General features: G+C 38.7%; 1 protein-coding gene across 2 annotated transcripts; it reads left to right on the top strand.

Annotated features, from left to right (window-relative positions):
* The first annotated feature begins 593 nt into the window (after nt 1-593).
* On the top strand, nt 594-23,523 carry loxl3b (lysyl oxidase-like 3b). 2 transcript variants are annotated; one of them, XM_054613422.1, is made up of 15 exons: nt 594-834; nt 3,819-4,193; nt 4,899-5,062; nt 7,108-7,325; nt 13,468-13,675; nt 14,885-15,065; nt 17,186-17,340; nt 18,056-18,226; nt 18,904-19,059; nt 19,857-20,016; nt 20,385-20,628; nt 21,318-21,433; nt 21,793-21,929; nt 22,454-22,565; nt 22,673-23,523. In XM_054613422.1, the coding sequence occupies exons 2-15, from the start codon at nt 3,827-3,829 to the stop codon at nt 22,744-22,746; spliced, it is 2,463 nt and encodes an 820-aa protein (XP_054469397.1). In that variant the 5' UTR covers nt 594-834; nt 3,819-3,826; the 3' UTR covers nt 22,747-23,523. The 2 variants fall into 2 exon arrangements, with proteins under 2 accessions (XP_054469397.1, XP_054469396.1); XM_054613421.1 differs by lacking the exon at nt 18,904-19,059.
* The last annotated feature ends 351 nt before the right edge of the window (nt 23,524-23,874 follow it).

Below are 23,874 nucleotides of genomic sequence, written 5' to 3'. Positions count from 1 at the left end.
GTAATTATTAGCATCAAAATGTACTTAAGCGAAATAAAAAAAACGCATACATGAATAATATATTATTAAATTATAATTATTGATGCATAAATATGTACATTACTTTAATGTTGAAGCTGGTGAACTGTATTTTTTTATTATACATAACAGTTAAAAACCTGTTTATGTGTTGCTTAATGCTATATGTTCTAAAGTATTTCTGCTAGCCTGTTTCTCACCTGCAAGGTATTTATTGCTATCATGGGACAGTAAGATAACATTTCCATCCCCTAAAGTCCAATAAAAGTCCAAACAGCCTGCCACAACTGCAGGTCAATACAAGGAACATTTTTATTGATTTTATGGACAAAATGTTTTTTTCCAAGAAGTTCATTTGCAGCTTTTTTCCGGTTGTAAATCTGCTGCTGACACGCTGCCCTTCGTCTACATGTGAAATAAATGAAATTCACGTTTTTTTGGAAGTTATGCAAGGGAGGACTGCCTGTTACAGAACCATCCATGAAAGAGTTAGTGTCTTTCCAGGAGGATAAAGCCAGCCCACTGCCGCTTTGCAGCCTCCTCCTCCTCCTCCTCCTCAGTGAGGGCTGCACAGCTGGCAATTTACAGACAACAACGCTGTAAGGAGTAATTGGCTGCTAGATGGACCACTAGCCCTGCAAATTGGACCTGTGTTTGATGGAGGAGATGAACTAGAACAAGTACTGGGATATTTATTCATCTTTTGCCTTTTGGGGGTTCAGTTTGTGAACTTCTGGGATCACCAAAAATTGAAGACCCAGCCCCCCCAACGTCTCCACTGGAACTGTTATAACCTCCTCATACTGGAAACATAAGGTAAGGCAGATGTGTTTCTAGTTTGAGTTTGAAATGAAGAGAAATGCAGTTTGGAGTCGTGATTTTGCTGCAAAACTTACATTCTCTACAAAAAGATTTTGCTGTGTTAAACTAACAGTACAACTAAAAAAGCAAGTTGCATTCAATACTCTGTGAGGCAGGACTGTGCTTTAAATTGGCTTCATTCTAAATCATGCCTCGTTGATAATACATCTATACTAGTAAAAGAAACGCTTTCACTTTTAGGATGCCTAGTATTGGAGATGGAAAAAATGTAAGGAATGCTGCAACAGGAAACAAGATGTGTTCCCAAAGCACTTAGAAAAATAGTCTGAAGTGTTTTCACAGGAATCCTTGCTGCCAAAATATCTGGTGTGATGCACTGAAATGTGTTAAATTGGTAAAAAAAAACCTTCTAATGAGCCACACTTATAAATGTTATATAAGTTGTAGCTATATCTATTAATGAAAAATGAAGTATTCACTAATGCTTTGTAGGTCACTTATACAGCATAGAGCAACATTTGGGTTGTACAATCCTTTCTGTCGGTGTTTTGTATTTGATAATCAATGTTCTTAATGCATTAATAACTCCTTACTGATAAGCCATCAACCATGTGGTTTTTAAATTGTTAATATATGGATTTTGGTCCAGATGCTCTGCAGTTGTTTTCCAGAATATAAGTGGTAAATTGGTGCATCGGTTGGGTTTCCTGATGCCTTAAAGAGCTATAAAGACTTAATAGCTTTTAAAGGGTCCCTTATTAGAAAGTGGTAGAGTTAAATGTTTCTGTTGAGTTTGGAAAAGATTACAACCCTGTGTTATTGTTTGAGATTTGCATCTTTACAAGACAGGCGGATCAGAAAGTTTCTAGGAAACGTTTGACCACCATCTGTTTCCATTCAAAGCAACTTTAGTTCCCCTTTATCCTGATCTCCTCTATAGTTGCTTATTAAATAGAAACCTATCTTATCCTTCAATGTTCCTCTATGATGCAGTGTCTTCCGTCATCCCTCCACTTTCTTTGATGTGCCTCGCATTCATGTTGACTCTTTTAGACATAAAGTTTCACAAAGTTCCTCTGAGGTCAACAACATTCAGTGACAAGGCAGGAAAACATTTTCTGTCGCCTAGGGAGCTTTCTCTCGTGTTTTGTTTCAGTCTACAAAAGCACCGCAAGGTACAGACTTCTGATAGTGAGCTGATCAGCACACAGATTCAGAGTTGAATGTTTGTTTTGGTGGGAATGTGTGCATACAGTGTCTCAGGCAAAGACTTTTTGATGACCAAAGTGTTCTGTTTGATAGAAGCAAAGAGCCGTGCTGATGCAGAGAAATGCTGCTGCTGCTGGTTGATTTTAGCCTTTCACAAGACCTGATCCATGTGCACATTGGTATGAAGAGTCCCTGCTTCAGTGAGGGGCGAGATAGGAAGAGAAACAGTTCAATGGGTGTGTGAGAGAGTGGACTGATTAAATGCAATAGCTACCAATCAATTTGTAAATAATCTTTCATATTCTGTGTATAATAAACTTTGCCCAGGAACAGGGTATTAAAACGCCAACCGTGGTTAAAGGTCAACCTGCTCAAACCCCATGAGCAACATCCAGCCCCCAACATAATAATACCTCATTGCACAGAAAAAAAGATAGAAGAAATTTGGTCTTTAGACTTACTGTATATCAGCTTTATCCCTGTGTTCTTAGCCTAGCTTAGCACAAACACTGGTAGCATTGCATATTCACATGAAACTGTAAGTACACAGTATATTTCTCAAATTGTTGAAGGATTCCTTTAAGTTGTCTTTGTTGTAATTCTTTCTGGGTATCTTTGTTTAAATGCCCCTCCTTCTTCTTTTATTATTAATGATCTCTACCATCACCAACATGATAAAGGCAGAAATCCTTAAAACAAATATCTGCCTCAAAATGTGGCACCACATTTCAGTTCAAACGTATTAACTGTCGCTTCACTAAGCTCGGTGTGGACGTGTGTGTCCCTCCATACACCGACGACGCAGTCAGTCTCAGACATGTTTTGGAAAGGGCAAGTTAAGTTTGTGGTTTCTGTACAAACACACCACACTACTGTATTTGTGTCTCTGAAGGAACAACTCTCCCCCCTAACACCACTTGCTAAAAGCAAAGAAGGAGTGTAGCTGTCAAGTTATCAATAGCAGGCCTATGTTAGCATCACTGTACAGGAATGTTTAAGAGAGCAGGGGGGACATTTTGTTGGGAAAAGGTGGCCTGTGTCAAGAAATATGAATGAATATTAACCCAGAGGAAAATGTCCTGAGTGAAAGGGAAATCTGCTCAACTGAACTCAAAAACTCAACAGTAGCTCACCAACAGTGAGCATTTTTCTCATCTGAGTGAAGTCAACACTGACCAGATGGTTTCAGTCAAACTGCTGGAGCAACTCTACACGGTTACATCGACCCTTACAGTGCTTCAGTGTGCTGATTGTTTTTCCAGCTCCTCTGTGTGAACCCTCTTGGTTTTAGCTTTATAAGGTTTTATATTTATAAGATACATTCAGAGTAACCTTTAGGGGGCACCAGAAGTGTATTTGTGCCGACTGGAGAGACATTTGGGTGACAACTAGATGAATGCTTGGGCTGAATAAAGCCCTTCCTCTGGTATAAGAATAGCACAAAACGGTACTTGAAAAATGTTCCAAAATGGAATGAATTTAGAGAAAAAAAGTCAGACTCACCCCACCTCTTCAGAAATGTTAGCTGGCTGATGATATTTTGTTCTCTCAGGAGCATTTTTCAGAGCTTAATGGTGTTTTCTCAGCTTTAGAAATAGTTTCTCATGACCACAAGATACTTCCTGATGCACCAGAAATATTTACATCGTGTCTCTTGATGGGCTCTGTACTGTCTTATCTGTAGAAGCTGGTTTCTCTTTCATTCAAAGCATCATTGCCGTTTACTCAGTTTGTTTAAACATGTCTCTTCTCCTTTTCTTCATGTGCAGCTGAAATAATGGAGAAGTCTAGACGCAGACAACAGTTAGCATTCAGCCTTCTGTTTGGGTTGTGGTTACCTTATTGTTTGGCCCAGACGACACCATCAAACGCAGCCACGAGGACACCCACACGGGCACCCACGCCATCACCCACACCGTCCCCGTCCCCGTCCCCCCAGTCCCAAACCGCAGGTCTACAGGTCAGACTGTCTGGATACCCCCGAAAACACAACGAGGGTCGGGTAGAGCTTTTCCACAAGGGGGAGTGGGGAACAATCTGCGACGACGACTTCTCGATACATAACGCCAACGTGCTCTGTCGCCATCTGGGCTTTGTCTCGGCCACGGGATGGACCCACAGCGCCAAATACGGCAAGGGCCAAGGTAAGAGGGACCTTCCTGAGATACAGTTTCTGACATAAGTTGTAGGTGGCAATCCTCACCTATCCTGTTATTCAAGTAGGTTAAAATAATCAAAATCATACTTTCATTTTGTAACATTAGAAACTCTCATATTAAGTCAAAGTACTTTTAAACATATTGGACTACATTTACATTTTAGGCCTCCAGGAGATTCTTTTACTCAGCCTCTAGTCTAGAATAAGAGCAACTGTGGAGAGATTGCTACCATAACTTCCCAGAGCAACATGTGAATCTTCCAGCATATACATAAATGACCTGCCTTTAGCCTGCCTGTCAACATTCAAATGTATGCTGATGACACAGTTCTTTATGTGCATGCTAAAAACAAACGAGCTGCAAACAAACTAACTGCAGCCATGGCACACGTATCAGATTGGTTGAGCAACTCATGTTAACAACTGTACAACAATTCAGTTGGTATGCTCCTTAAAATGAAACCAAGAGACTCCAACCTGACTCCGACCAACCTGATGTTTGTGTTAAAGGAGAAAAGCCCAAGGGGTGTCTGATTTTAACAAAAGAAAATTTCCTCTCTAGCTAACTCCGGCCCATTTACATTGAGGATGAAAACTTAAAATGTTGATTAATGTGCACAGTCCCTGGTAAATAAATAAATAAATAAACCAACTTTCCAGGAGCCTCACTGACAGTCTGCTGCCTTTTCAGGGAAAATCTGGCTGGACAACGTGATGTGCAACGGAGGTGAGAAGAGCATTGAATTCTGCAAGTCCCGCGGCTGGGGCAACAGCGACTGCACTCACGACGAGGACGCCGGAGTCGTGTGCAAAGACGAGAGGATCCCTGGCTTTGTGGACTCGAATGTTATTGAGGTAAGTTGTAATTTTGTTGCGATAAAAAAATATGCTGTTAAAAGCCCATAAACTGAGCTCCTGGTGCTACACAGCTTATGGACTATAAGATTTAACCCACATGGAAGACATTCATCACCTCACTGCTACTCCACCTGGAGATCCCACACACATGGTGTTGATCCTCTATACCATGTGTCTAAGCATGTTAAAAGCAGCAGGCTCTCCTTGTATGTTGTCTTCAGGCGACGTAGCATGTGGAGAGCTTCCTCTGTAAAACCTGACATACCCTCCATAACAGAGTGCAGCATCACCTCCTTTGACTGATTTGTTTGTGAACTCAGGTCACCAGGTCAGATGTGAAATTCATTCCCATCCTTGAGTAGCAACTCCCAGTTAGGGTTTAAGGATGACCACCATCCAGGTGTTTATATGAAGCCTTGTCCATTTGTATGGAGATAAACAGTATGTGTGGTTTGCCTTTAATTTACTTTTAAAGTAATTGACCCTGTGTTTGTGCACTAAATACAACTGAACTCATATATATGAAGCTATTAACATGATATCAATATTTCATTAAAAAAAATGATATCGTTACAAAGAACTGATACTCATAAATCAGAATAAGAAACCAGTTTATTTCCAAATAGGTTTTCACATAGAAGAAATTTTGGTGAACAACGGTCACAATAAACATAGTAATAGAAAAGAGTAAAAAGGTCCCTCAAAAGTCAATAATCATGATCTAAAAATTTTATATTTTCAATAAGATAATATGTAAAATATATGTGTTTTAAATTGAAAAGAGTTGTGTAGCGTTTAAAACAAAAAAGAATGGAATGTGTCAGAATAATGACTAAAGAATGTGCTAACGAATTAAGAATAACTGCTTAAAAAGAATAAATAAATACAAATAATTGTGCTGTGAAACGATAGACAAAAAACTTCTATGATCACATGACATCAGTTTGATATTGGCTACTGGTTCCAACTAGACGGATGGAGGTTGTCTGTCTTAATCATAAATACTGAACAGTTGGTTCATTAAAGCACCTGACAAATACAAGCAAATTGAAGTCTATCAATCTCAATATTGTGTAGAAAGAAAAATGATATTGAATCATTGTCAATCCCTTCTGTGTGTGCACTTGAATGAGGAGGAACTTTCACTCCCACCAACTCCAGTGGAATTACTCAGAGTGTTTTATATTCATGTGTTCTCAGGTGGGAAAAGATGGCTGAATGTGAAGCAGAGTGTTTGATAAAAGATCAAGTGTGCTCAGTAAACCCTCCTTGGATAAATAAAGATTTAAAAAGGAGGGAAACTTGGAATCTTAATCTAAGAAAACACTGTTGGGTGGGACGCCGGCTATTTCCAGCTGCTCATCATTTTTCCGTTTCTCCTTTTTTGATGTCCATTTGTCTAAGCGACCGGTCCGAGGTGAACAAGGTTAGAGCGGGGACTCGTCGTCCACAGACTTCAGGAAACGGCTTGAATGACTGGATGAGGTGTCTCTGTTACATAGAAGGACCCTATGAAAAAAAAAAAGTTTCATAAGAGTTTTCATAAGTGGGCGGCCTTTTTCCAGAGGCACAACTACTCTCCCTCTTTGCCCTGCTGCTGCGAGTCGGGCTCAGCCAAATGTGGCATCCAGACTTCAATCTGTGACCACAAGACTGTTTTCCTTTCCAAATAAACCACAGCGGAAGTGACTCTATGCCAAGCTGGCAATCAGAGATGGTCACGTTTACCCCTTATGAGCTGTTTGCACCTAAAATGACTGTAAAAGCTGTGACTCACTGTTTAGTCTGTTCCTCTCATTCAAGAGTCTTAGAGAGACGTGCATATGTCTGACATGTCTGTGTGCATGGATGTGTCAGTAACTAAAGCCTCCTAAACTCTTGACTAACTTAAACTATCATTATACAATTTAAATAAATCTACACTAAGAGATACAAAAGAGAAGAAAGATTTTCTGTCAAATATATGAAGATATATATTAAGATTTAAGTGTAGATGAGTTATAGAATTAAGGTTTTTCAGCTTCTGATGTTTTCCCAAACAGGCTCAAGTGGACGTGAACAAGATAGAGGAGGTGCGTCTCCGGCCTGTGGTCGCCATGTCCAGGAAGAAGCTGCCCATCACGGAGGGCGTGGTGGAGGTGAAATACAAAGACGGCTGGGCGCAGATCTGCGACCTGGGATGGACCATCAAAAACACACACGTGGTCTGCGGCATGCTGGGATTCCCACACGAGAGGAAGGTCAACAAGAACTTCTACAAGTGAGTAGAATGGCTCGACTTCAACCAATCAAATCTGATTCTGGTTCAGCCTCATCTTACATATATTTATGCAGGCAGAAATCCTAAAAAGACAGATCTATGTTCTTTCATTTTGTAGAAACAGACTGTAGCTCATCTTTGGAGCCACTTATAGGTTTGGTTTGATATTTTGGGAGATATGATAATTTTCTTTCTTGCTGTAAATTAGATTAGAAGATTGATACAACTCATGTTACTGTGGGTGTGAAGCCAGCAGCTGGTTAGCTTAGCATGTAACCCCACAGGAAAACCACATTGTGTTGTTTTCACACTTGTAACCCCATTTAAAAAAATATAACTTACTCTTTGAGTTTTTTAAGTCCTATTTCTTAGCCGAGCGGTTACAGTGCATGCCATATTACCGCAATGTCACGGGTTCAATTCCATCCTTGGGACCTTTGTTGGTCATACATGTCTCTCTCCCCCAATCTCTAATCTTTGTCTCTAAAACGCTCAAATAAAAACTGATAAAACAGATATGAGAGAGGCGTTAATCTGCTCATCTAACTCTCAGTAAGTTGTTTTTTTAACTGATGGAAGCAGTCTCTAAACATGAGGACATTTAACAAATATTCCATTGAAACATGCAGATCTTTCTGTGCTTCCCAGTACCATTTGGCCACTAAGCGAAGTGGCTATAACTTTCTCCATCACTGATTATTGGATGTTTGCTGCAGCCTGTTTGACATTCCTGTGGTTTTAGTCTGTAAAGCAAAGTGGCAACACTTAAACCAAACCGCAAGCAGGATCTTATTCTTTGTTGGGTCAAGAGTGGACGTTATAGGAACTACTGTTTTCTGTGTAGACTTTCTCTACCATCTGCCAGAACAGCAGCTCTACAACAAAGCACACGATTCTCTGATTGTTCTGTTCTGTTTCTTATTTCTATTCTCCGAGGATGTTTTTGTTTTTCTTTGGATATACAGAAAAGCCAGAGTTTCCTTTATCGTTTCCCGTACGGGTCACATATTTCATGTTCTCTGTCTGTGTTTATTTCTTTGTTGATGAAGCTGGTTATTGACTGCCTGCAGAGTTTCAAAAGCAACAACCACCATGTGTTTCTTTCCACGTGTTTTTACATCTGGAGGGTTTTGTTTGGCACGGATAGTTCAGAACATTAACCGGCAACAAACTTAGGTATCCATTTATTGTTTAAGTTGTTTTATCAGCCCAAAATGTAAAGCTCAGAAATGAGGATTTGCTGTTTTTTTTATGATTTATATATTTTAAATTGAGCATTTTTGAGTTGTTTGGTCTATGCATCTTTCACTTTATTTTGGCCATTTATTTTACAGCCCTTAATAAAAATATTTAAGGGCTGTAGCCCTAAAAACAGGATCAAAATTATGACGCACTAGAGGTATTTACAATGCAAATGGAAACCATTATTTGTGCTTTCACAATCTTTTTGGATAATTTAATGTGTGAATAAAAACATGCACAGAAGGTTAAAGTAACTAATCACACTGGACAATTGGACAGAAACAAAATAATAATTTTTCCAATTACATTTGACATTTAAAACCTATTCACATTGTTTTTCTTTACAAATTAAAACTACACAGACTCTAGATTGGACAGACAAGTGATTACACTGGTGAACTCTCAGACCTCCACTTTTTCTCCCCTGGTTTGTTCTTCCAGTATGACTGCACACATTCCTGGCTGCGCTCCAGTTGAAGGCGTTTTTTATTCATCCCCAGCGGATGGGATTCACAGTAGTACGAGGGGAAATGTGTGTTTTCTCTCAGACGTGTGTGAAGGCTGAGAGGAATGGTCCAGGTTTTAGGGAGGGAGGTCACATAATGAACAGACAACAACGACTGGAGAGAAGCCAACCTGAACCCAGAAACAGTCCAATTGTTCTTTGTTGTCTCTGTCATTCTGTCATATTTTAAGTCTTTTTGGTTGTATAATATGAATTTATATGAATATTATATGAATATCAGGAGCGGCTAAAGATGGACAACCAGCTTTTTATAATTAAATTGAGAACTCTAATCCAGGTTTAGTTTTTTACTTCAGTACTCTAAATGTACCTCCTCAAAACACAGTTTGGATTTAAAGGTGTTTTGAAGGCAGATACCTTCTGAGACTATATGCTCATGGGGGGCTTCTAAGTGAAAAAAGAAATCCATTAAAGTAATTAAAAATCAGTATTAAAGAGAAATCTGAGAGGTTTAATTGTGTAGTTTGACACCAGTCACTGGAGCTGCTAAATGAGACTTAAACCTCCAGCATAGTCCTGAATAGTTGGAATAGCTCCGTGATTGTGATCATACCTTGGTGACCTGAAGTCTGTAACACAATATACTGAAGCCTGTGGAATGTCGGAAATGTTATTCACCGCTGACCCTCCAGTACTTTACCTGAAAGAAGAGTGTGTGTGTAGCTCAGAGACATTGTGTGTGTGTGTGTGTGTTTGTGTGTGTGTGTGTGTGTGTGTGTGTGTGTGTGTGTGTGTGTGTGTGTGTGTGTGCTGTATGTGCAGCCTGTGTTTGTTTGCATGAAGTCTCTCTCCTGTATGTGATGGAATCTGGCTGTCTCACTGTTGCAGACTTCTGAAAAAGCGAGCAGCTGAGACGGTCTCCAGGCCAAAGGTCAATGTTTCAGCCGGTGGAAGGTACACTGTCCCCGGGAAAACCCACCGTCTGCACTCTGTAGCTGTGACAGTGGGTTTCCTGTTGGTAGTAGACAAAAAACTATTTAGCTCCTGTTTCTAGATAGTCGCCCTCTCTCTTATATCATATTATGGTGATGAGCAGCATGTGAATGAGTTGTAGGTTTTTATTTGATTCTGCTTTGTGTGGAGGTTTCTTCTCATTTCTGCTTGTTGTCTTTCACATTTCCACTGACATGGCACAGATTGTAAAAATCTCAAATTCAAATTGATATTAAGTGCAGTAATGCCCACATTTAGTCAATAGTTTATTTTTATTATTTAGACTATTTTAGTCCCTTTTTGATGAGACAGATGTTTTTAATCTGTGCTGCGTCAGTGACGGGGGAATTCATTTTCCCACGGATTAGTCCTTTAATACAACAGCTGGGAATCCCGTTCCTCATTACAGTATGGCATGCTTTTTGGAGGAGGTCAGTAACTTTTCATAGTGGGTTCTTCAACGAAAAAACATGTCTCATGTGAGAGTCCACGTGACAGGAACCGACCTGTGTCTGGTAGAATCTGCAAATAATTCACAGGGTTTGTTTTAACCTTCTCAGAGTTTCAGACGGGTGGAGTTTCCCACACTGGTCAACAGTTATGACGTAGCACTGTTTATAAAGTGTCCAGATGTTGGAAAATGACATCAAGTAGGCGCTCTAAGGAGATAAAACCAAATGATTACAGTGAATATACAATACAAAATATTGTTTTCTTATTTCATGAATTTGACTAGATGATTGTGGTGTGGAGAACCCAACATAAATATACCTTAAACAAGCAGTGGTTCTCAACCAGAAAACTAGGGTGAGGTTTAGGGTAAAGGAATAGTTTATTTTCACTATTTCATTCACTATAGAAGTGAGCCAAATGTGAGTAGGAGTCATGAGCGTGACTATTCTGATCATAAGTTTCATCTCCTCCTCAGTTATCTCATTAAGTGAAGTTAATAAATATAGAATTAATCAAATCTAACAACCAAAATCTTTATCATATGAGGGTCTGTAACCTAATGTGTATGAATTTAGGGGTCCTTAACACAAAAAAAGATTCAGATCCACTGCCTAAATTGATAGCTTTCTATGTTTTCCTTATTGTCAACAAATCCCATGAAAGCTCAAAACCAACGATCAGGTGTTACCACTTTCAGGTTTGTCGTTGTATTAAAGCCACGTTGCCATATTTCTAGATATGTTAAAACAAGATAATAATAATTTGCAGATTCTAAGAGACTCAGTTCTGGACCAGAGTAACAAAATATCTGAGGTTTGTCTCACAAAATAAAACTGCATTTCTAATGAAAAAGTTGAAGAACCCACTAACATAGAGTGTGTGTGATTTATGATATTACCATTTAATATCATGCTTTCTTTATTACACCTCCCTCCATAATTTTAAAAGCAATGCCATACGTCAAACATAATCAATGTGGTAACTTAAGGTTCACATTGGCACTGTAGAAAAATAAGAAGTACTAACAAACGCTATGTGTTAAATGTTAATGATCTTGCTTTACGAGTGACACACTATGTGGCCAAAGGTATATGGACATTCATATTTCCTTATGAACCTGTCAAGTTAACACAGGGAAGAGTCCACTGTTGTTTAAAACATATTTGTAGGCCATATCATTAAGATTTACATTAAATGGAACCAAGACAGTACACAAGAATATGTAGAAGAATGTCCATATACTTTTGGCCATGTAGTGAATATAAGCCTGCGTTGATAAAAAGTGTCAAAATAACTGCTGAATCTCCAAATTCTATCCTAATTCTTTGTCATATTTGTGTTTATTTACATGCATTTAAAAGGGATGTGTCACTTTCAACAAGTCTGTGTGTCTTATATATAACACACTTTATAAAAATTCACTAATTACATATTATGTATTGACAACTCTTTTTAACAACCATGTTGAAGGAGACACATCCTTTTGACCAGCGTAGCTTCAGTGATTTTAACATAATTGTGCATCAGGTAACTTTTGTTACTATGATTTATTTCACTTTGTCTCCTCGTGTTCTTCTAACTGTGCCGTCTAACCCGTGTTTACCTTGCAGGCCGACATCCAAAGCTAAAGCTAACTCTAAGTCTAAACAGAGCAGCGCTGGCAAAAGGTAACCTGAGGATGAACAGAAATTCAAGCTGTCTGAAAAAGACCGGCACACATGCTGCTTCCACAAGACTCATAAAACAAATGTCATGTAAACTGATGAGAAAGTCAGAAAAATGTTAGGTGTTATGTGAATATTTAGTCAAAGTACCAAAATGGATGAGCAGAATTAAAACACCTTATTTGCGCTAAAACTACGCAAATGGTTCCAATGATTTTTGATCATAAAGAGCCATTTTCTGAAAAGAAATAAATGGGAAATATTCTTGTTCACTTTCTTGCCATAAGTTAAATAAGAAGATTGGTACTAGCTTAGCTCAGCATAATATATTTAACGTACAGGCATGAGAGTGGTATCAATCTTCTCCTTAAACTCATTACATTACTTTACATTTATTTAGCTTTTTATCCAAAGCAACTTACAGTAAGTTCATTGAACCATGTGGGTACAACCCCAGAAATCTGATCTACTTCAAGTGCTACATTAGAGACAATAAGAGATTTTATTTTATGGGCCGAGATGCAGTCTGAACAGATGGGTAACTCTTGGCAAGAAAGTAGTTTAGAATATTTACTAAAAAGTCAAACAGTGCCGCTAATGAATGGTTTTGCAAGTTCAATTCATAAATTCAGCTTCACTTATTATTTGATTTTACTGGACACAGATTTACTGTTTGTACCAAAGATCAAACTCCTGACAGCTATGTTTTTATCCTTTTATCCAACATGTTTTTTATAATTTAAGATGATATCTGTTTGTGCTGTTGTTGTAATGACATGAAACAAACCTGAAGCATTTTCATTTACAAGTTTTTACATTAAGTTTTTTCTTTGTAGACGAGGAACATTATGTTGCCTCATTTTCAATGATTCATTCATTTGTGTGGTCTTTTTTGTTGTTGTTAATTCTTAGCATTATGTCAAAACTCTTTGTTTACACTAGAAAAAGCGACAAAATAAAGTATCACAAATCAGACGGCAGGCATACTAAGCACGCTCAATATTTGAGTGTGCTTTTGATGGACACTATTCTCCCACAATGCAATGCACAAAGGAAATAGAGGAGCTGCTCTCAGTTGGAAAATATGGTGATAAATTGTGAGTGATGGTAAAACAGCTCCAAAAAGCAACAAGTATTAAATCTAAAACTAAACATTTTGATGTCTCTTTGTGAAGTTTAACTGACAGTAGCTTTCCCACATATTGATGTTTTTCTATTCTAACTGTTTCAACAATAATCTATGATGATTAGTAAATACATACTGTAAATAATAAGTATGGCTTTGGGACACAGCTAATGTTTCCTTTGTCTCCACTCCCTTCAGGTTGTATTTGGAGCGTCAGAAGAACCACTTCCACATTCACTCTGTGGCGTGTACGGGCACCGAGGTTCACCTGGCAGCCTGTCCTCTGGAGTTCAGCAGGCCAAACGCAACGTCCACCTGTACGGGCGGCATGCCGGCCGTCGTCAGCTGCATGCCGGGGCCGCTGTTCATGCAGAACAACGGCTTGAAAAAGAAACCTAAAATTTCGGTAATGTAGGCTCTAACTCACTAAACAGTCCTTTTTCTTAGCAGACATTCTGACTTGTTATAGTAGGAAAAGCACAGGTGTTTCTAATGTCATTAACAATGTCTCTGCTCTTTTCAAGTGTCTCAGTATGTGACAATTGAAACACATGACAGTAAACTAGCATGGACAATTCCATGACCCTGAAACTAAAGCAGCTAAATTTATAGCTGTGCTTTTCCTACTATAACATGTCAAAATGTACTGTGTGAAAAAGGCCTATGGGAGATTATGCTATGATAGATACATGTAGTTTATTAACTTAATTTAAAGCCTGTCACTGAAGCAGGATTGGTTCCTGAAAAAGCAAAGCTTTATTACTGCATTGAGCATTACATTTTAATCTTGACCTTGTAAACAGCTTTGGACTGCGTCTCATGGTCTTCCTCAGTAGATGGATTTGTTCATTTGTAATGGACATAACTCAATTGCGACAGCAGATGGAGCTTTGGTCACAATTTACTCTTTGATTAAGAAAAATCAGTTTGTGGACCTTGAGTTGAGCGTTGAGCGTTTTTTTGTTAAAGTAGTTAGTCTAGGTTTAAGTGATATTTTATTGTCCCAAAATGATCTAATTTCTGTTTTTCAATGTGACAACAACAAAGTTCTTGTATTTTTGAGGAATGGAGGTAGTCTAAATTAAAACAAGCCCTTCTGTATAGATAACTCCATTACAGAAATATGAAAACTAATTAAATATAGATCAATATACAGAATATATATACATTATAAAGATTTCAGCTACTCATTTTATTTTCTATAAATATCTTTAATTAATACAATTTAAAGTGCCTTTGTATGAAGGTGATTGAGATGGAGTATGTACCTTAAAAAGCTGAATTATTCTACTGTACATGAAACGTCATTCTTGATTATGGAAAAAGGACTTCGTACCTCGAGGTAAAGCTTCCTCAGCAGATGGAGTTTGCTCCGTTGTCATGGAGATAACTCAGTATTTGACAATGGAATGTGGTTCAGAGCTCCAGAAAGAGTTAGTAAGTGGACCTTGAGTCACGTTTTAGTGTCCCATAATGATCTAATTTCTTTTTTCCAATGTGTCATGAACAAAATTCTTAATCATTTTTAATAATTGAATTGTTTGTAGCTGCTCAGAAGATTGACCTGCCAAACGTAGATTAAAAATCTAGTTTTATGTGTCTGCTTGTTGTCTAGAGCAACGTGAGGCTGAAGGGAGGTGCCAGGGTGGGCGAGGGTCGGGTGGAGGTTCTGAAAAACAACGAGTGGGGAACCGTGTGTGATGATCGCTGGAACCTCCAGTCGGCCAGCGTCGTCTGCAGGGAGCTCGGCTTCGGCAGCGCCAAGGAGGCGCTCACCGGAGGCCGCATGGGACAAGGTCAGTTACAACACCCTGTCATGAAAAAAATATTGTACCGTGATGGAAATTGGTTCTGCGGTTTGCATTAAATCACTCTAAACCCATCAACTGAGGCAGGATGTGTTAATAACTGTCTTCAGACAGTCATCAGTCATCAGCTGTCCATCTGCAGCTGTCCTATCTCTCAGGTCATCTCCGATAATCTGCCCTCAACAAGGAGGGCACATTCCTACGCAGATTACTCATTATTTTAATAAATTAAGGAATTCTGTGCATGACGAAAGAAAAGAAACAAAGATAAAACACATGAAAGACAGACGCCCACCACAGAAAACAAATATGCGGCTCATTTTCTGAACAAGTTACTACAATAATAGACAGATCTTAGTGTATAATCTCCAGTACAATTCTGGCGTTAAACTTCCTCATTCATCAAATAACTATTTTATCTGTGTGCTTCTGGTTCCTGGTTTCTATTAAGAACAGAAAACCGCCTGTTTTACTCCAACAAGGTTATTTCATGTGAAAATGAGGCATTTGATTTTATAAATCCAACTTGACACTGAGCCACTGGGCCTCCACATGAATATCGGTTAATAGTGATGTCATGGAGATTCTTTCAAACAACTAGAAACAAACACAAAATGATGACTGATGGATTTGATTATTGAGATAATCATTGAAAAACAATAATATGAGACACAGAATCTGTCTCTGTAAATTACACAACTTGACCTTTGTAGTTTTCTAGAGAACATGAAAATCATAGTTTTTAGTCAGCACATCTCACCCTAAAGACCTTTTCACCGTATGTAGGACAAAGGTTACCTTTCAAACCAAGTCCATTGCAGTATTACTTACTTTGGACACATTTTAAGACAAAAACAACTTCATACCAAACCAAAAAAGTTTGATACCCAGTGTTCAAAAGTACAGTTGCTCCACTTACAGAATTGTGTAAATAATATTGTTTAAAAAAGCAACTTTCAGCAAGAGGAAGGACACAGGAAGTGAAACATTGCTGTGAATAATTATTCTCTGACCAAACAAAACTGTAAGTGTTGTCGCGCCACTCATAATGAAGCTAAAATATGTATCCTAATGTGTGTGTGTTTCTCATTAGAACATGGAGCGGGTTTGTAGTTTTTTTTAGGTAAACTGCCCAGAGATTCCACCAAAGTAGAAACAAGCAGTCTTTTGAAGGGCAGTTCTCAGAAACGCTGGGTGGGGAAGTCTTCTCTCGTGTGTGCACATTATGATTTCCGCCACAGAGGAAGTCGGTGGAGGAGACTCTCTGAGGCAGCAGCAGAACCTGCTCTGTGCTCAGATGGATGTTGGACCACCACCCAGCTGAATTAATCCAAGAAACATTCCTAAACGTCACACCTAAAGGAATTCCTTTCACAGAAATTTCGTGATACAATCCCCTCATGGTGCTGTGACTCAGTAGTGATGGAGGGAGAGTTTAGAGGGTGAATGTAAACCAAGGTGTCGCTGACGGAGAACATGCATGCTCAGCAAACAGGCAGAACATTAAAACAACATTAAAAAGCCTACAAGACCTGACTCCTTAACTACCAATTCTGTATGGAAACATGTAAGTATTTAACATCAGAGCAATGGATATATGAATTGATATCACAAACCGCAAACATGCTTTACATCCTGGGTATCTAGATGTGGCTCAATGTGCCTTTGTCTGCTTCTATCAGCGGTTATGGAGGAAAGTAGATTACTTGTGACCTTTTCAATTAGTTTTTCCACCTGCATTCGGTTCATAAAACCTTTTTTTGAAGGGTAAAATAGTAACATTGACCTGTTACAGATATCATTGTTAAGGATAACTAACCATACAGAGGAGAGACAGTTCCTTAACAGATGATCACAAAAAGATGTCACTGTTTCCTTTATTTGTTTTTTCTTTGCCCAGATTTTTGATCTGAGACTTGAAACAAGAGTTTAAGAAACAGGAAGTGACCTGCAGCTTTCAGAAAACTGTAAATATAGTTGAGGAAAGAAACTTTGCCTCAGCATTTATCAGGTTCTGGCAGCACTTTAAACTTATCCTAATAACAAGTCGACTTTCTTTGACCTTGAAGCTGATTTCTCTCTGTGTGACTGTCTGTGCGTCTTTCCAGGAATGGGTCCCATCTACATGAACGAGGTGAAGTGCTTCGGCCAGGAGAAGACCATCTGGAACTGCCCCTTTAAAAACATCACCTCAGAGGACTGTCAACACGTGGAGGACGCCGCCGTCCGCTGCAACGTGCCCCACATGGGACTGGAGGACTCGGTCAGAGCTGAACCTTCTTACTGCAATGTTTCATCTTAAGATTGTTCTGTTAACTTGAGGAACAGTTGATTTTCTTTATACTGTTATTATACAATGTATTACATCAGATAAATTATGTAAATTATTGGTGAAATTGGTTAGTTGCATCAGACTTTCTTCAGAATAATGTAGCAAAGGATACAACTTAGTTTGTTTTATACTGTGTTTATTGTTTATTCTTTCATTTAGCTCTTTGCTGCTCTAAACTTCTTTTCAATTTGCCCTAAAATGTGAGATTAAGAGCTGATATTCCCAAAAATCTCACATTTTCCTTCTCTACCAATACTTCTTAACTGCTGTCACAAATAAATGTGATGCCACTTATGTTCCAAATCAGTTCAGTTGCTTTAAACCATCTCAGATCAAATTTATTCTTTGAAAAATTTGTGAAAAACTTGTTTTCTTTTGTTACAGCAGTGATTTCCTTTTAACACAGAGTATCTCTGGTTGTGCAGTTTGTATTCAACCAGATGATACTCTTCTTTGTTTCCTGTAGATACACATTGAAGCCGGAATAAGTGGGATAAAAACGTTACATGTGGACACTCTCATCATATGACATGTAAACTATGCCACCAGTAAGATTTGAAACCACAGAGTTTTTATCCAGCCCGGTCCTTGTGTATCTACTGCACGCTCCGCTCTCTGGTCTCTAACCCCTCGGCCCAACACACAGATCCGACTAACAGGAGGTCGGACCCGTTACGAGGGCCGCGTGGAGGTGCTGAGCACGGACTCTAACGGGACGCAGAGCTGGGGTCTGATCTGTGGAGAGACCTGGAGCACCAAGGAGGCCATAGTGGTCTGCAGGCAGCTGGGCCTGGGCTACGCTAACCAGGGCGTGCAAGTAGGTTATTAACACCAGTGAGGCCAACTTCCTGCAGCAGAGCAGAGCTGCTTTGACCAGCAGGATGCCTTTTATGTATATTTGACATATGCAAATATAATATACTGTCATGAACACTTCATTTTATTACAGTAACTACATTACATTCTATGCATATATGTTCAAATATAATCAATATTTCTATTCGGTCATATATTATTTAATATGTGCAGCATACTAATACTTCTTTTTAAATCTGGCAACACATTCTAATATCTTCCTAAAACATATAATAATTTCGGTGTGTATATTTTTGGAATATACGTTAACATGAATGTGTTAATGACAGTACATTATAAGTTCCATATGGAGTAGATGTTTCCTTTTTTTCCTAAATGGAAGATCATGAAACTGTTTTGGTCATTTCTCCATGGGCGGACCAAAAAAAAGACTCACATGAAGTTTCTAATCAAACTCAAAAAGCTACTCACCACTAAAGCCAAGTGGTGACCTCATCTGGAAACCACGCTGACGCTCTCCAGGCCTAGAACAGTCTTAACCAAACTGCTGCTTCAACAACACGCTCTCCACTGCCGGAGAAACTGTGTGACTAAAAAGTGTTAGTTTGAGCCCAGACAGTTCAGAGACAGGACAGGAAGTGTGTCCCCTCACTGACTCCCAGCAGGGCATTTCTGCAGATCCGGATAGTGGGAGGCCGGACCAGTTATGAGGGCCGGGTGGAGGTTCAGGTTGGCTCCAAGTGGGGCACAGTATGCAGCACAGGCTGGACCACAAAGGAAGCCATGGTGGTTTGCAGGCAGCTAGGGCTCGGCTACTCCATGCATGCCATCACTGTAAGTAGACCAAAGAATGACGACATCTGCTCCTAAAGGAGACGTTGATCAAATGTATTGTTTAAAGGCTAAAACCCTCCAGATGCATCATGATATAAACTTACAAAGAACACACACAGAACATGATTGATAGAACAATAGCATGACAGAATCTTTTAGGACTTTAAATAATAATTACAAAAACACTGAGAAGCAGAAGCAACTTGATTTTATGTGAGAAATAAAGTTAGTTTAAAATAATAAAAAAGATATCTAACTGTAAATGTTTCGAATCAAAGTCTTAGATCCTGTTGAGACTGAGGAAACAGACGGAAAACTTATCAAAGTATCTTAATACAAAGAGTACTTTTTAGAGTTAAAACAACACACAAAATCCCTTTAAAAGTTTTTGTTGATGTACCTTTTAAGTATGGGCACATTTATATTGTTTCAATGGATCAATATTAACAATTTTCAGTATTTCTAGGGAAACAAAATGCAGTTTGATGTTTAAAGAAAATGTTTCAGCTATCTTAAACATGACTGCAACAATGTGAAAATGCACTTAAATGGGTCCATAAATATATTTATATTGGTATAGATTTGAGAAACCTTCCAGTAAGTTGCACGATTATTGAATAACTCAGTATTTGCAGAAAGATATTGTCTCAGATTTACACCGTGAGTCGTGAACATCTGTTTTTCAGAACATCTGACTGAACTCTCTGCAGCTCCGTCTGTGAAAGATTCTCTCCTGATCGATGCACTGTGTTTGTTTCTGTTTGCTTGTTTTGTTTCTGTCTGAACCCCAATCCAAGGAGACGTGGTACTGGGATAGCAGCAACGTGACGGAGATGATAATCAGCGGCGTGAAGTGCACGGGGAACGAGATGTCTCTGAGTCAGTGCCAGCATCACAAAACGCTCAGCTGCCAGAAAGCGGCAGCAAAGTTTGCAGCTGGAGTCATCTGTTCTGACAGTGAGTGACAGAAATAGGCGGATTAAGAAATGAAGATTAGGAAAAATATTATTCTCACATTTGTGAAGCTGGCACCATGAATGTTTAGTTTTAGTTGATGTTGAATTTCTGTCAAACAATTGATCGACTTATCATTTCAGCTTTTCTTGTACATTTTTCATATGTTTTCTGTGTTAAAATCTTGATTTTTAAAGAAACTAAAGCTGTCAGATAAATGAAGTAACGTAAAAAGTCAAATATTCCCCTCTGAATTGATTTTAATAGAAGCATAAAGTGGCATGAGAAAAAAATCAAGTAAAGTACAAGTTCATTACATCCATATGAGGAGCATAACTCAATCCTAATCCTGCTGCTGCTCCTCCACACAGCGACCTCTGACCTCGTCCTGAACGCCCCTCTGGTCCAGCAGACGGTTTACATCGAGGATCGCCCTCTGCACATGCTCTACTGCGCTGCCGAGGAGGACTGCCTGTCCAAGTCTGCAGCCAAGGCCGACTGGCCCTACGGACACCGACGGCTGCTGCGCTTCTCCTCCCAGATCCACAACATCGGTCGGGCTGACTTCAAGCCGAAGGCCGGGCGCCACTCGTGGGTCTGGCACGCCTGCCATGGGTAATATTATCCATCATCAACTTCAATTAACTGTTTGGATGAGACAGATCCGAGATTCACTTGTCTCACTGGGTAAAAAAAACAAAAAAATGAAGTTTACACCAATCCAGTGACATTATTTTGTCATACATCTACATCAATTTACATGATGCGTACATTCTTACATAACAGTAGAATTCATATCTTGTGTGTTCCTATTTTATGCACAAAATTGAGTTAAAGCATAATGCGTATATGTTTATCGTCTGTGAATTGAATTCATAAGCTGCTGCTTTACAATTTTTTCTCTAATACGTTATTTCAAATGCTTTCATTCAATCCAACATTACAGCAGTGGTCGTTGCAGAATCACCTGCCGGAAATCTGCCCTCTACTGAGAGTGTCTTCATGTTTTCACTGAAACATCTTGCCCTCTGTGGCACGTAGAACACTTTAGATTTTAAAACATGTGATCATATATTTCAGGAAAACAAGTCCATAAAATCCATAAAATACACCAGACACCTGAAGAAAATCTTAATTTTACATCCACTTCAGTCGACCATTAATTCTGTTTTTCAAAGCATAAAGGTAATCTTTTTGAAGTGTGTGGAATAAAACAAGTGTTTGTTTTGTGTTTAAAAGGAGATGCCAATGGAGAATTTTCAAATTGTTGTCATTACCAACAAAGTGTTCTCTGTATTTTTCAGCCACTACCACAGCATGGATATTTTCACCCACTATGATCTGATGAACGCCAACGGTACCCGAGTGGCCGAGGGACACAAAGCCAGCTTCTGTCTGGAGGACTCAGACTGTGAAGATGGTGAGTCTGATGCTTCAGATTAGAGTCAAACCACAGGGGTCAGTTTTCATTCAGAAGGGTGGAGACGTGTCGTGAAGCAGAGCGACAAATGAGAGAAAGTTTTGGGGGAAACTATCCCATCTGTCCCACCAATTTAAACAAGTGACAATAAAGGCAAAGATGCAGGAATCTTCTGTCATCTTTAAGGTTTTAAGGGCGTGTGTATGTAGGCAACTTGTGAGTGAATCAAAAGAATTACCCTTTGTTAATTAAATATAATTAAATATCTATATATATAAAATATCTAATGACTACCAGGGAATACTTCATTATGGATTCACTATTGCATCTTAAAATCGATGCATGTTTTTGCCACCCAGGTGTTTCTAAGCGGTACGAGTGCGCCAACTTTGGCGATCAGGGCATCACTGTGGGCTGCTGGGATTTGTACCGTCACGACATCGACTGCCAGTGGATCGACATCACAGACGTCAGACCTGGAAACTACATTCTGCAGGTGAGCATGTGCATATACATATATATAAATATATACACATAAGTGTGTGGATATAACCCAAAACCAACACTCAGAAAAACTTATTTACAGTAGAAAAGAGGACAGGAAGAAGTATGCACTCATCACTTTTCTAGTTCATTTGGTACATTTTTCTCAAGGAAGATGATTTTGGAGGGAAAACTACTGTTGGGGAACTTATTCTTTATGTTTGAATTGTTTGTTGAAGTGTGTTGAGTATTTGGAGAGGTATGTGTTACTTGTTGCTGAAGGAAATACTTCAGGAACCCTGTTTACATTAATCAAAACCCTCTTCTCACCAGAAGAACCTCAAAAAAGTTAATTTATCCTGTCTGTTTTTTGTCTAAAGTTGAATCTGCTGTAAGCGAATGAGAAAGCTGGACTGAGCATTTCATTCCCCGACACCAGCTTTTAATCACAAATGTATTTGATTTTATTTTTTTAAATGTATGTGGTTGTCTATTCTGTTATAAAAATGTTCCTTTTCATGTTTCTTACTCCTTCAGATTGTTATCAATCCAAATCAAGAAGTGTCTGAAAGCGACTTCACCAACAACGCCATGAAATGCAACTGCAAATATGACGGACATCGAATCTGGCTCCATAACTGCCACATTGGTAACCAGTCACAAAAACCCACTTAAAACTACCAGATTAGTTTATGTCCCGTTTGTCTTTTAGATTAAAACCTTGTTTGTGTGTTTGTTTGTTTTTAATCCCTACAGGCGATGCGTTCAGTGAGGAGGCGGAGAGGAGGTTTGAGAAATACCCCGGGCAGCTGAACAACCAGATTAATTGATCCAGGTTGAGTGAATAAAAACACACCTCACTAGTTTAAAAAAAAAGTTACACACAAACCTTTTTGTTATCAGGAACCAAAATGTATTCCCCCATCGTATTATCTGGAGTCATGGAAACAGCCAACAGTATTTTCCTGAATGTGTTTTATATTATACTTGAATATTCAAGTGCAAATGATTCTCTTTTGTTAGTCTAATGTGAGCTAATGCTATATTTTTATTACAATGAATGTTATGAATGTTCCGATTTATGAATGAGGTGTTTTTTACAAACCCTTTTTTTTCTTTTCTTTTTTTTACTTGGAGCTAGCAGGTTCAGATCTACCTGAGATTGTTAGCGTTAGCTGTAACATATAAAATCTGAGGTAGGAACTGGAACAAATGCAGCTCTGTGAAAGTCTTACTGGTTTTCATACTGGGTATTATGGATAGAAGAGATTTCTCATTTCCTTAGATCATAACAGATAATATTACCTTGATAATTCACTCTGGGTTGAAGGTTTTCACATCAGTTACTGTTCAGTTGTCTGCCATCTTGGTCACAGAAATGGTTTTGGAGTTACAATATTTTGTGAATTTATTTATTGCTAAAATCAAGGTGCTCTTCAATTTTCTTTGGGACCAGTTAGAAGCCGTCTGAAGCTTTAGTCTGTTTGTTTATTAGTCATTTAGGGTCAGAACATAGAGGTTATCGGGCAAAAAAAACCTACAATTACCCTCAAGAATGTCTGTTTGTATGCCGATGTAATCTCACCCACTGCACCGAATAAAAAAAAGAGAGGAATAATGATTACACTGCATCTGAGAGACTTATTTTATTAAAAATGTTCACATTCTTGCTTGTTTAGGGACGTGGCTCTCAACATTTCAGGCTTGTTTTCAGAATCAGAATCAGGTTTTCACAAACAAGGAGATGTGTGTAGGTGTTTTGGTGACTAAAAATAAACATAGTAAGAGAAAATCAAAATATGAACAAGAACGGTAAACGTCCAGAAACATAAATATAGAACAAAAAAAGGAAAATCAAAATATAAAACAAATACTGTAGAAAATATGAATGGAAATATGTACAATATATCTGATTAAGTCAATTAACTCATGTCAGCTCTACTCCACATACTCAATGA

Source organism: Anoplopoma fimbria, chromosome 15 (assembly GCF_027596085.1).
Source record: "Anoplopoma fimbria isolate UVic2021 breed Golden Eagle Sablefish chromosome 15, Afim_UVic_2022, whole genome shotgun sequence".
NCBI lineage: Eukaryota > Metazoa > Chordata > Actinopteri > Perciformes > Anoplopomatidae > Anoplopoma > Anoplopoma fimbria.
Note: the sequence above shows the minus strand (reverse complement) of the source record. Positions and strands in the feature narration are given on the sequence as shown.